This window comes from Biomphalaria glabrata, chromosome 4 (genome assembly GCF_947242115.1).
Source record: "Biomphalaria glabrata chromosome 4, xgBioGlab47.1, whole genome shotgun sequence".
Lineage (NCBI taxonomy): Eukaryota > Metazoa > Mollusca > Gastropoda > Planorbidae > Biomphalaria > Biomphalaria glabrata.
This window is the reverse complement of record NC_074714.1, coordinates 51,322,741-51,335,584: the sequence shown is the minus strand read 5'-3', so window position 1 is coordinate 51,335,584 and position 12,844 is coordinate 51,322,741. Positions and strand designations below refer to the sequence as shown.

The 12,844-nt window shown below is 37.7% G+C and overlaps 1 protein-coding gene across 5 annotated transcripts; it reads left to right on the top strand.

Moving 5' to 3' along the window:
- The first annotated feature begins 5 nt into the window (after window positions 1-5).
- Window positions 6-12,741, top strand: LOC106073469 (glutathione S-transferase 4-like). Of its 5 annotated transcripts, none has more exons than XM_056027942.1 (8): window positions 6-93; window positions 2,937-3,184; window positions 3,887-4,119; window positions 6,670-6,804; window positions 7,444-7,536; window positions 9,265-9,395; window positions 11,103-11,207; window positions 12,063-12,741. In XM_056027942.1, exons 2-8 carry the CDS (start codon window positions 3,027-3,029, stop codon window positions 12,225-12,227), a joined length of 1,020 nt encoding a protein of 339 aa, XP_055883917.1. In that variant the 5' UTR covers window positions 6-93; window positions 2,937-3,026; the 3' UTR covers window positions 12,228-12,741. The 5 variants fall into 5 exon arrangements, with proteins under 5 accessions (XP_055883917.1, XP_055883918.1, XP_055883920.1 ...); XM_056027943.1 differs by having other exon boundaries at window positions 33-89; XM_056027945.1 differs by having other exon boundaries at window positions 55-73.
- The last annotated feature ends 103 nt before the right edge of the window (window positions 12,742-12,844 follow it).

Below are 12,844 nucleotides of genomic sequence, written 5' to 3'. Positions count from 1 at the left end.
GCACAGTGCACATAAAATGTGACGTTCTCTCCAAGGATGCAAATGAGCGCGTGTGCGTCACGCCCCTGCCTCTGTAAACACAACTAATAGTCTGTATGCATTATGGTGGCCATGTTTTCTGTTCCCACTATAGTATAGTTTAGTAAAAGTCTGATACTTGATATATAATCTAAAGACACTATATAATCTGTATTAATACAAACGAGCGGCTTTAAGAACTCGGACGTAGAGACCAATCAGGAAGTAGATCAGATCTAGATCTGGAACAAAATTTTCTAGTAGACCTCTCGAGAGTTTAGATCTAGATCTAGATTAGATCTAGCCTAGATCTATATATATAGAATCTAGGTCAGTTTTTATCTTGGTTCATGAACATGCATTTCGTTCACCAATGTGATTTTCTTATGCTGAATTCGACACATAAAAAAAAGTCATAGACTCTATTTAAACTAGATCAAGAATTTATAGACCTGGTCACCTGAACAACCTAGTGCGAGAGGGTAGATCTTAAATATGTAGGTCTATCTAGATCTTGATCTTTAATAGCCTGTATCCTAATAGATCTTAGTAATAGATCTACATCAATGTAGGCTATAGATTAGGTCTAACTCTAAATCAAGTTCTCTGCGTAGCAATGTAAAACCTGCACTCTGACTTGTTAGACGTAATCAGCTTCCTTTTTTTGAAGTAATGTCTGTATTTCATAAAATAAGCTAAGAATATATTGCATCATTATTTTGGATCTAGATCTAGATATCTAGCCTGGTGTGGACTTTTTTTTTCAGAGATTGAGTTATTACCACCAAGATGTAGGCTACAGATGCTCTTTCTTAAAGCATGGAATGGGTTGCCTGAGCCAGTCAGGAAAACCAATGACTTGGCAGAGTTTAAGTCATTGGTTAGCATGCATGACTAGATGCATGACGCGTAGGACGTAATCATCTTCTTTTTGAATTAACGTCTATATTTTATAAGAAAAGATAAGACACGGAAAGGGGGGGGGGGAAGAAGGCTACCTACCATGATAACTGACCAGTGTACACAATAGCGTAAGTCTTGCGACTTTAACGTGTCGGCTATCTTGAATGTTGACAAAAAGTTCCATTCGCGCTTTGATATAAGCGAGGTACAAAAAAAAACGTTGCTTAAGCCTCCTTGATGGAAGGCCGACGTCTTTTGCCAATCATCATCACCATCATCATCACCACCATCATCATCATCATCATCATCATCATCACCATCATCATCACCATCATCATCATCATTATCATCATCATCAAACTCCATTTGAGTGAGAGCTTGAGAGGCTCAATTCCCCTTGACAGAAACCCTGCTGTTTTGCGTAGTGCATACATGTCGCCATACAGGTCGAGAACATTTGGTTTCCCAGACCTGTCGAGACGGAGATCAGCAAGTCTGGGGGAGATCAGCAAGTCTGGGGGAGATCAGCAAGTCTGGGGGAGATCAGCAAGTCTGTGAGCACTCAAAATGGATAGAGACACGATATCCTCTTCTTCTGGGGCACCGTGAGTCGAAGTTTGGCCATAGCCTTGAGAAATATGAGCCAACAGTATTACAGGACAATGGCCTGTCTTGCACTGTGCTATAATTGTTTGCTCAGGCCTGGGCAGCCTCCCCCACGGGGAAGTGCGGTCAGGGTGCCTCATGCGCTCCCAGACTCCACGGGCTTTTTGGGACTTGACCCAGCACTCAAACCACTTTTCCATTTCTATTTTTTGAATTTCAGCCAGAGCATGATGGGAACTCACAGCCTGCTCTGTAGGTGGTGTTAGCCTTCCATGGTGGGCCAAGGAATCTGCTATGGTGTTGCCAGTCACACCTATGTGACTCGGTACCCACTGCATTATTATAGGGATGTCATAGCATTGATTTATGTTGTGTGAAGCCATGATGACTGTCGATATTAGGGGGTCATGGTCCACGGCTTTGCAAAGCCTGTAGTACAGTTTTAAGTCAGTGACCACAACAATCTGTGTTGTCCCGAAGTATCCCGAGTCGATAGTCAATGACTTTAAAGGCCTAACTAATTGCCTTGGCCTTCGCATCAAAACTGCAAATACTACCACATGGTCCAAAGATTATAACTCAGTCAGAGCCAAGAAACTAAATGTAGGCTCCATAGCTCCCTGGAGACTAGTGAAGGGTCAAGCCATTAAAGTCTGCGGGCTTTAAACTGGTGGTTACAAAAAAGATCTGCCTCACCCCACTTTCGTGAATTAAACCCTGCCCATACGAGTGTTTTGCCACTGAACTATTCAAGTACTTATATAAATAGAACGTTGTACTAGTCGATTTGTTAGGTTCATTTTTTTTATCGAACGACCTAAGTCTCTACATTATAGCGATTATCATCACGGGTCGCCCGTCACCGATTTAGTACATTTTCCATATAAAACAAAATTAATTAATTACGACCGATTGATTAATTAATAGGATAAGTTTTTAAATTAAATCATTTGTTGTCATTGACAAATAATATTTGTGCCAAGTTTCAACTTGATCCGAGAATGGGAAGTGGGAGACATAACGTGTACCAGACAGACAGACAGACAGACAGACGGAGTGACTTGATACAAGGCTCGGTACTAAAAAAATGGGAACCAATGGACCTCATTCACCAATAGTAAACAAACAACATTGAGTCACGTGCTTCTCTATCTCTTCTACACAAATTACGATCTAATTTTAATCAACAGTTGTTATCACGTGACAGTTTTTTTTCCCATTGTTTTATCTATATTATCACGTGACCGCTGGTTTTTGGTGAATGAGGTCCATTCGTTTTTAAAGTGAATTTAATTTAATCTTTGCCTTGTTATATTTTTAAGACGTTTATCTTCCCCCTTTTTATTCTCTTACGTCATTCTTTATGTTATTTCCTGTATTTGACAAGTTGTTTTTTTTTTCTTTATCAGAAAGCTGTCACTTTAGTGGATTTATTGGTCTAGTAGCACTTGTACATACAGTTGGCAGAGAAATCAGTTCGTTTCTATAAGTGCAGAATTATGGGAAGCAGAAGAAAGAGTACTGGCGGGAACAGAGACGATCAATTCGAACCGGAGGATGAGTCTAGTGGTCAACGTGTCAACCGAATGATCTACTTGGGCATGGTGCATCCTGGGACATTTGCTCCTTGGGACGGACTAGAAGCCACTGTCCCAAAGTAGGTCATCATTATTCCTTCCTTTTTACTCGAAGTTTGTGTGAATGTTTATGCGTAAAGATTTGGATGTTTGTTTATTTCAGGCTAAATTGTTTACCTTTAATTGTAATAAGTCTTGGAATTACATCACTCGTAGTTGGTCACAGACCGAATGAGCTTCAAACACGTTTATTGAATGTTTAGTCTAAGCATATATTTTTTTTACATTTTAAACAGAAATGTCTGTAATTTATAAGAGAAGATAAGCATAAGAATGTTTAATTGCTAGCATGTGTAACTGGTAAGCTACATGGTCTTGTGGTATGAGCTTCAGGCTGCCATCACGTTAAGTCCGAGTTCGAACCCCGCCCGCGGTCAATCCGTGTCGTCCTGCTGGAGGTATGGGCTAAAACGTAATACTCCGCAACCTTGAAGCTAGTTTCTAATATTTTCGTAACAAGCTAAATATAAAAAGTCCTAAACTTATCTAAGGAGAATAACTCTGCACCTACAACAATATCTTTCAAGAAAGTAGAAGTTGTTTCCCTTTTTTCGGGATCAAACTAAGTAATTAGTTAACAATAATTAATCGTCATTCTCTGGATATAAAGCAACGTCGTGTAGATTCAGGACATACAAATAAGACACGTTTATTACCCGATAGCACAGCAACTTCTTCACGTTTCCATCATTTCTAACACGTGTGTCCACTTGTGTGTCCAGCGCAGCGCCTCTGTGGGTGATTGGCAACAGGTACTCCAGCACGTCGCTCTCCTTCAGCGACACCAACCAGTACCGGACAGAAGAGGACGACGACGAGGACGACGAGGACTCGGACGAGGAAGAGGAGAAGTACGAGGACGACATGCTGAACATCATGAGGGCGCAGGTCAACGCGGAGAGGAAGATGAGAAAGCTGATGAGGATCAACAAGAGGAAAGACGAGGAGGAGTGGAGTGAGAGCATTGTACAGTAGGACTATAACAATACCTCTATAACAGTATCACCGTAACAGTTTCATTATAACAATATCACTAGAACAATATCACCATAACAGGTTCATTATAACAATATCCCTAGAACAATATCACCATAACAATTTCATTATAACAATATCACTAGAACAGTATCACCATAACAGTTTCATTATAACAATATCCCTTGAACAATATCACCATAACAGTTTCATTATAACAATATCACTAGAACAGTATCACCATAACAGTTTCATTATAACAATATCACTAGAACAGTATCACCATAACAGTTTCATTATAACAATATCACTAGAACAGTATCACCATAACAGTTTCACTATAACAATATCACTAGAACAGTATCACCAGAACAGTATCACCAGAACAATTTCATTATAACAATATCTCTAGAACAGTATCACCATAACAATTTCATTATAACAATATCACTAAAACAGTATCACAATAACAGTTTCATTATAACAATATCACTAGAACAGTATCACCATAACAATTTAATTATAACAATATCACTGGAACAGTATCACCATAACAATTTAATTATAACAATATCACTAGAACAGTATCACCATAACAATTTAATTATAAAAATATCACTAGAACAGTATCACCATAACGATTTCATTATAACAATATCACCATAACAGTTTCATTATAACAATATCACTAGAACAGTATCACCATAACAGTTTCACTATAACAATATCACTAGAACAGTATCACCAGAACAGTATCACCAGAACAATTTCATTATAACAATATCACTAAAACAGTATCACAATAACAGTTTCATTATAACAATATCACTAGAACAGTATCACCATAACAGTTTCACTATAACAATATCACTAGAACAGTATCACCAGAACAGTATCACCAGAACAATTTCATTATAACAATATCACTAAAACAGTATCACAATAACAGTTTCATTATAACAATATCACTAGAACAGTATCACCATAACAGTTTCATTATAACAATATCACTAGAACAGTATCACCATAACAGTTTCACTATAACAATATCACTAGAACAGTATCACCAGAACAGTATCACCAGAACAATTTCATTATAACAATATCTCTAGAACAGTATCACCATAACAATTTCATTATAACAATATCACTAAAACAGTATCACAATAACAGTTTCATTATAACAATATCACTAGAACAGTATCACCATAACAATTTCATTATAACAATATCACTAAAACAGTATCACAATAACAGTTTCATTATAACAATATCACTAGAACAGTATCACCATAACAATTTAATTATAACAATATCACTAGAACAGTATCACCATAACAATTTAATTATAACAATATCACTAGAACAGGATCACCATAACAATTTAATTATAACAATATCACTAGAACAGTATCACCATAACGATTTCATTATAACAATATCACCATAACAGTTTCATTATAACAATATCACTAGAACAGTATCACCATAACAGTTTCATTATAACAATATCACTATAACAGTATCACCATAACAATTTCATTATAACAATACCACTGATCAGTTTGCCACTGATGAAGGCCTCGTGGCCTAAACGTCCTTTGTTTTACTTGGTCCGGCAGGGTTACATATATGCATGTTTTTCGTATTTTCTATACAGTCGTTTACCCCTGCGGCAGTAAATCTTTGTTTTTTTTTTAGTCTTTTAACAGTATCAGCATAACAGTTTCATTAAAACAATATCATTTTAACGGCATCACCATAAAAAAATTCATTTAAACAATATCACTATGACAGTAAAACTATAACAGTATCATTTAAAAAGACTATCACTATAATAGGATTGCCATGACAATTTCATTTAAACAATAATAGTATCACTACAACAAACCAGTCCATTTGTCTATTGGACCTCTGAAGCACCACACATGATCCGTCGAATATCTCTCTCCATTCCTCTCTGTCTTTTGCCAGGATTAAAGTCGATTTCATTGACAGCCCCGTCCATTCTTTGACCATGAAACATCAACAACGAGGACAACATCTCTAATACAGTATCACTATGACAGTCTCACTATAGCAGTCTCACTATGAATGTTTTACTATAACAGTTTCCCTATAGTAGTCTCACTACTATGACAGTATCGCTATAATAATGTAACTATGGCAGTATCACTATAATAGTATCACTATGACATTTCCAATATGGCAGTTTCACTGTAGCAGTCTCACTACTATGGTAAATATCACCATAAAAGTAACCTCTCTATGTGTCAGGTGATATAAAGCTTATTTATTTCTATGACCCCACGGTTAAGTGTAATGTGGCCATTACATCAGAGTTGGATGGATTCAATAGCGTCCTTAAAATCCGGAAGTTTAAAATCATAGCATTTACCAGGATTCGAACTGAGACCCTCGGTTCGATAGTTGAGCGCTTTACCTTTTGTGCACCACTCCCAGAGTTTATTCTAGAAACTAATATAAAAACAAAATTGGACAACAATGCTTGTATTTGACATCTCGCCAGAGAGCTCCAATTATAAACTGACCAGTCTGAAGGGCAAAGGAGACGCCGAACTGATTCGCTTGCTTTTTGTGGTCGCCAGCGAGCCCTTCACAGATGAGAGGCTGACCAAAGAAGAGTGGGAAGAAAGGAAATCAAGTAAGTGTGTGTGTGTGTGAGTGAGAGAGAGTGAGGGAGCAAGAAATAGTGAAAAAAAAGAATAAAAAAATATCACTATTTTTGAAATACAAAGTTTATATTAAGTGTAATTGTATCAATTAGTTTGGATTAGTCATGTGATCACATTTGTAATAGATCTAGAATGACAATAATAAATCTCTGCGATTATAAATAGTTTTACTAATTGTTTTAGTTGAGCGCGAAATCTGGCCAAATTAAGTACATTTATAATACCGCTGAGCGGTAAAGCGCTTGGCTTCTGGACCGGGGGTCCGGGTTCGAATCTTGGTGAAGACTGGGATTTTTAATTTCCGGATCATTGGGCACCTCCGAGTCCACCCCGCTCTAATGTGGAGAAAAGGGAAGGCGGTTGGTCGTTGTGCAAGCCACATGACACCCTCTTTAACCGTTGGCCACAGAAACAAATGACCTTTACATAATCTGCCATATAGACCACAAGGTCTAAATTTGGAACTTTACTTTGTAATAATTTGTATTGATATTTATATATCTTATTTCTAATGAAGTCAAACAAATATCATCATTAGGGATTAAATAATCATTGCCGAGTGTTATTTGTTGACTGCTTCCTAACCTGTAGACTTCAATCCCTCTCAGGTACTCCCTACCAGTCACTGCCCATCTTGTCCAGATGTCGTAAACAGTGGGGAGAAACTGGAGCCATCGTCCGAATGTTGGCCAGAAAACTGTGTAAGTTTTGTCTGCATGTTGGCCAGAAAACTGTGTAAGTTTTGTCTGCATGTTGGCCAGAAAACTGTGTAAGTTTTGTCTGCATGTTGGCCAGAAAACTGTGTAAGTTTTGTCTGCATGTTGGCCAGAAAACTGTGTAAGTTTTGTCTGCATGTTGGTCAGAAAACTGTGTAAGTTTTGTCTGCATGTTGGTCAGAAAACTGTGTAAGTTTTGTCTGCATGTTGGTCAGAAAACTGTGTAAGTTTTGTCTGCATGTTGGTCAGAAAACTGTGTAAGTTTTGTCTGCATGTTGGCCAGAAAACTGTGTAAGTTTTGTCTGCATGTTGGTCAGAAAACTGTGTAAGTTTTGTCTGCATGTTGGCCAGAAAACTGTGTAAGTTTTGTCTGCATGTTGGTCAGAAAACTGTGTAAGTTTTGTCTGCATGTTGGCCAGAAAACTGTGTAAGTTTTGTCTGCATGTTGGCCAGAAAACTGTGTAAGTTTTGTCTGCATGTTGGTCAGAAAACTGTGTAAGTTTTGTCTGCATGTTGGCCAGAAAACTGTGTAAGTTTTGTCTGCATGTTGGTCAGAAAACTGTGTAAGTTTTGTCTGCATGTTGGTCAGAAAACTGTGTAAGTTTTGTCTGCATGTTGGTCAGAAAACTGTGTAAGTTTTGTCTGCATGTTGGCCAGAAAACTGTGTAAGTTTTGTCTGCATGTTGGTCAGAAAACTGTGTAAGTTTTGTCTGCATGTTGGTCAGAAAACTGTGTAAGTTTTGTCTGCATGTTGGTCAGAAAACTGTGTAAGTTTTGTCTGCATGTTGGCCAGAAAACTGTGTAAGTTTTGTCTGCATGTTGGTCAGAAAACTGTGTAAGTTTTGTCTGCATGTTGGCCAGAAAACTGTGTAAGTTTTGTCTGCATGTTGGTCAGAAAACTGTGTAAGTTTTGTCTGCATGTTGGTCAGAAAACTGTGTAAGTTTTGTCTGCATGTTGGCCAGAAAACTGTGTAAGTTTTGTCTGCATGTTGGCCAGAAAACTGTGTAAGTTTTGTCTGCATGTTGGTCAGAAAACTGTGTAAGTTTTGTCTGCATGTTGGTCAGAAAACTGTGTAAGTTTTGTCTGCATGTTGGTCAGAAAACTGTGTAAGTTTTGTCTGCATGTTGGTCAGAAAACTGTGTAAGTTTTGTCTGCATGTTGGTCAGAAAACTGTGTAAGTTTTGTCTGCATGTTGGTCAGAAAACTGTGTAAGTTTTGTCTGCATGTTGGTCAGAAAACTGTGTAAGTTTTGTCTGCATGTTGGTCAGAAAACTGTGTAAGTTTTGTCTGCATGTTGGTCAGAAAACTGTGTAAGTTTTGTCTGCATGTTGGTCAGAAAACTGTGTAAGTTTTGTCTGCATGTTGGCCAGAAAACTGTGTAAGTTTTGTCTGCATGTTGGTCAGAAAACTGTGTAAGTTTTGTCTGCATGTTGGTCAGAAAACTGTAAGTTTTGTCTGCATTTTGGCCCGGAAGCTGTTTTGTTTTTTACACGTCTGTTTATTTCTGCACCGGATCTCGAGAAGTGACTGAGCCGTTAATGACTTATGACACCATCCTGAAAAGTATCTACACGTCGCCATTATGGTTTCATCATTTGAGGGGTGGGGGGAAAGACGTAAGCAGGTCGTAGTTAGTTCCCCTACACTGATTGATCAGTTTTAAAGGAATACTTATTCCCCCCCCCCCCCCCAAAACCCTCTTTTTGCTGCAGTGCTGATGGGCGTATTGAACGACGAACACCTGATCGTTGAGGCGACCTACGAGAGGCTGAGGCGTTTACAGAGCAAAAACAGCCGAGCCATCTCCTGGGTGATAAACGGAGAGAAGAACAAGGAAAAACTGGTAAAGTTTACATTGCAATCATGAGATACTATTAGGTGCAGTTTAGTTTATTCATCATTTTGATATGACAATTGGTCTAGATGTTTTTAGTGTACATTCCCTGACCTTAAAAAAAGAGGTCATAGGTTGACCATGTGTCACTGGCCCGACCCTCTACCTTGCTGATGTGATTCAACGAAATGCTGTGGAATATGTTTGGCACCAACTCAGTTGTAGGAAATAATATATATGGCTCAAGAGTTTGGACACCAAGTAATGGAAAGATCACTCTATTTTTTCTGCAATCGGACGGACTAGAGCTACCCCACGAAAGCGCGAAACCAGTAGATAGTCTCTGCTCGCTTCACAAGCTCTGATTACAGTCACCTATTCCGTGCAGATATTGGCAATGACTCACTGTTATTCATGTCAATAAAAGTTTCTTTAGTGAATGCTTCCAGGGAATTGATTATCAGTCTCAAAAACATTGTTAGAGCGTTTCTAAGTGATGGTCCTTGGAAAAAATAGGCTTTTTGTTTTTAAATCTTAGCATTGACAGAAATGCATTGTCTGACGATCGTACGTTTGATTGGATTAAAAAACTTCTACAGTTGTTTTCGAAGACCTATAATTCTGTAAAGGCCTTTGATTATTTTTTTTAAACGTTTTAAAATATCAAACATAAGATAATAGGAAAAAAAAAAGTATGAATTAAGAATAAGAACAAATAATATATATTGGTGGAGGGTTTTAAACATACACTGGCTTTAAGCGGGACATTAATTTGTTCAAGCCTGCTGCAAATTACGACAGATAAGAGTTGTCTCCCCTGTCACGTTTTAAAAACATACATTTGTAGGATGGCTGCCTGGTCTTATTCATTTCGAACTGTTATCACAATAGTCTGGAGTTCAAACCCTACCTTGTTTCTGCAAGAGGTCTGAACTAGCGCGTAATAATCTTCCGAAAGGAAGGTCTAAAAGAAATACAGCATATGTTTTTTGACCACCTGTTATTTCCAATCAAAAGATCTGCTTATTGTTACTTAATAGTATTCATCTTAAATAGGTTGCATATATTTACATAATAATATAACGTTTAATACTGGTGGTAACGTTTTATAATTGTGACTTACTCATTGAAAAATAATTGTGAACAAAAATGTCGCCAAACGTGGATTTTTTTAATAAAAACATGAAACTCACTTTAAAAGGTTTATATTTTTTAGCGGCTAAATGTTATTATTATTAATATTACAAATTTATTTGCCAATGTTCTGGAAGAAAATAATTTAACAGGAATAATCTCAGAACATGTGTTTAACTGCACAGAACCTGGGAAATAGCTGGGTTTTTATTAGGAAAATGGGACATACTGCTAGAGTCTGAGTAAAATAATTTGAGAGAAAAAAAAGTATACATGCAAATATTTATATCATATTTGTATTATTCCGTTGAAAGATGAGGTGCCTGACCTGGCCTAATGTGTGCCGATGTGCTCAATGTACAAATACTCCTTATTCCCTCGTGCTATTAGAGCATGGAATGGGTCGCCTGAGTCAGCCATGAAAACCAATGACTTGGCAGGGTAAGTCATTGATTAACATGCATGACTAGATTCACCTAGGGACACGCGTGGGACGTAATCCTCTTCTTCGTTGAAACGTCTGTAATTTATAAGATATAAGAAGATAAGATAATCCTAATCATCGTTTCTTCTTGTCTCTAGGAGTGGGCCCAGAGTCAGCTGCTACACGTCATCCTGCCCCCTGCCCTCAAGGAGTGGGATCAACTGATTCAGAAGACTAGAGGACCATTCATTGCTGCCTCGGGAGTAAGTCAGTGCAGAGATGTTAATAGCGTTTTTGTGATTCCCCAATATCCCGTCCGCGGGTCTTATCCGGCTTGTGACACGGTGTTATCTGCCGCTTGATACTCCTGCCCACAGTAGATAATGTTGGATACTCCTGCCCACAGAACATAATGTTAGATAGGCTACTCCTGCCTCATAGAAGATAATATTTTTATAATCAGTCCGACAGAAGATAATGTTAAATTCTCCTGCCCACAGAACATAATGTTTGATACTCCTGCCCGAAGAAGATAATGTTTTGATAATCCTGCCCACAGAAGATAATGTTAGATAGGCTTCTCCTGCCCACAGAAGATAATGTTTTGATAATCCTGCCCACAGAAGATAATGTTAAATTCTCCTGCCCACAGAACATAATGTTTTGATAATCCTGCCCACAGAAGATAATGTTTTGATAATCCTGCCCACAGAAGATAATGTTAAATTCTCCTGCCCACAGAACATAATGTTTTGATAATCCTGCCCACAGAAGATAATGTTTTGATAATCCTGCCCACCGAAGATAATGAATCACGATGACCACCTGGCCAACAAATCAATGCTCTCGTGATGTTCTAATATTCATTTAAAAAAACATTAATAATAATAGGGCAAGCAAAAGATTTGAAAATAGATAAAAGGGAGGTAATCAACGAAATAAAATCGTAATTAGAATTAATGAACAGGAATTTGTTTTTGTTTTATGTGAACCTTCTCAAATTTATGATTGAAAAAAAAAAAAAACAGAGTGGAAAGATGGTATTCTATGCGTAATATTGGAAAGATGACATTCCATGCGTGACTTGATATTTATTGATGCATTTGCTGACTCCTTAGATGACGATGGCTGACCTGGCAATCGTGGACTTCCTGGACCAGTGCTCGTCACACCTGATGATTGACACCCTGATGTCGGACTACATGGCCGTCATTGACCTGATCACAGTCATCAAGAACAACCCGAGTGTCAGGAAGTACAGCGACGACCGTCATGAAGATTGAGAGCCTTTTCGGCCAGTGGATTGTCTCTACATACTTAGCTACTTTCTAGTACTATCAAATCATTTTTGTTTTGTCCCTTGTGAAGGAAATGGGCATGTCATTTTAGGATCTAGTGTAAAAAAAATATATTAATCGAAAGAATAATCAGACATTATGGAATATTTCTGCTTTGGTTCTTGATCTAATGACCATTTTAACTGTTTCATTTATACGATACTTTAATAGTCTTAAGTTGAGTTTCTGACAAGTTTATGATTAATTTTGGTCGTAGACCTAACTGGATACTAAGAAGTGTCAGGGGCCCCCCAAGCAAATATTAGAATCCCTTGGGGTTTCATCACTTTTAAGATTAGTACTTTCTTATTTCGGTAATAGCGGTGGCTGAGTGATAAAGGTCTCATCTACCCTATAGATCGCAAGGTCTGAAAGGAGTACTTAATTAATTTTTTTTTTAAATGTGTATTTCATCAAAGCTGTTAAGAAAAAAAAAAATTAAAACACTGTGCAGAATGTAGCCTGTGTAGTATGTTGTAGTATCAATAACGTAGAAAAGTTAGTCCCGTTATGATTGTACAATTATTGTTCATATATATCAAACAACGACAAACATGCAGACA

Excerpts from the sequence above, each read along its gene's own strand:
- LOC106073469 (XM_056027942.1), top strand. The coding sequence starts at position 3,027 with ATGGGAAGCAGAAGAAAGAGTACTGGCGGGAACAGAGACGATCAATTC. Across the intron at positions 7,537-9,264 it reads AATGTTGGCCAGAAAACTGT|TGCTGATGGGCGTATTGAAC; the intron begins GTAAGTTTTGTC and ends TTTTTGCTGCAG. Across the intron at positions 9,396-11,102 it reads AGAAGAACAAGGAAAAACTG|GAGTGGGCCCAGAGTCAGCT; the intron begins GTAAAGTTTACA and ends TCTTGTCTCTAG.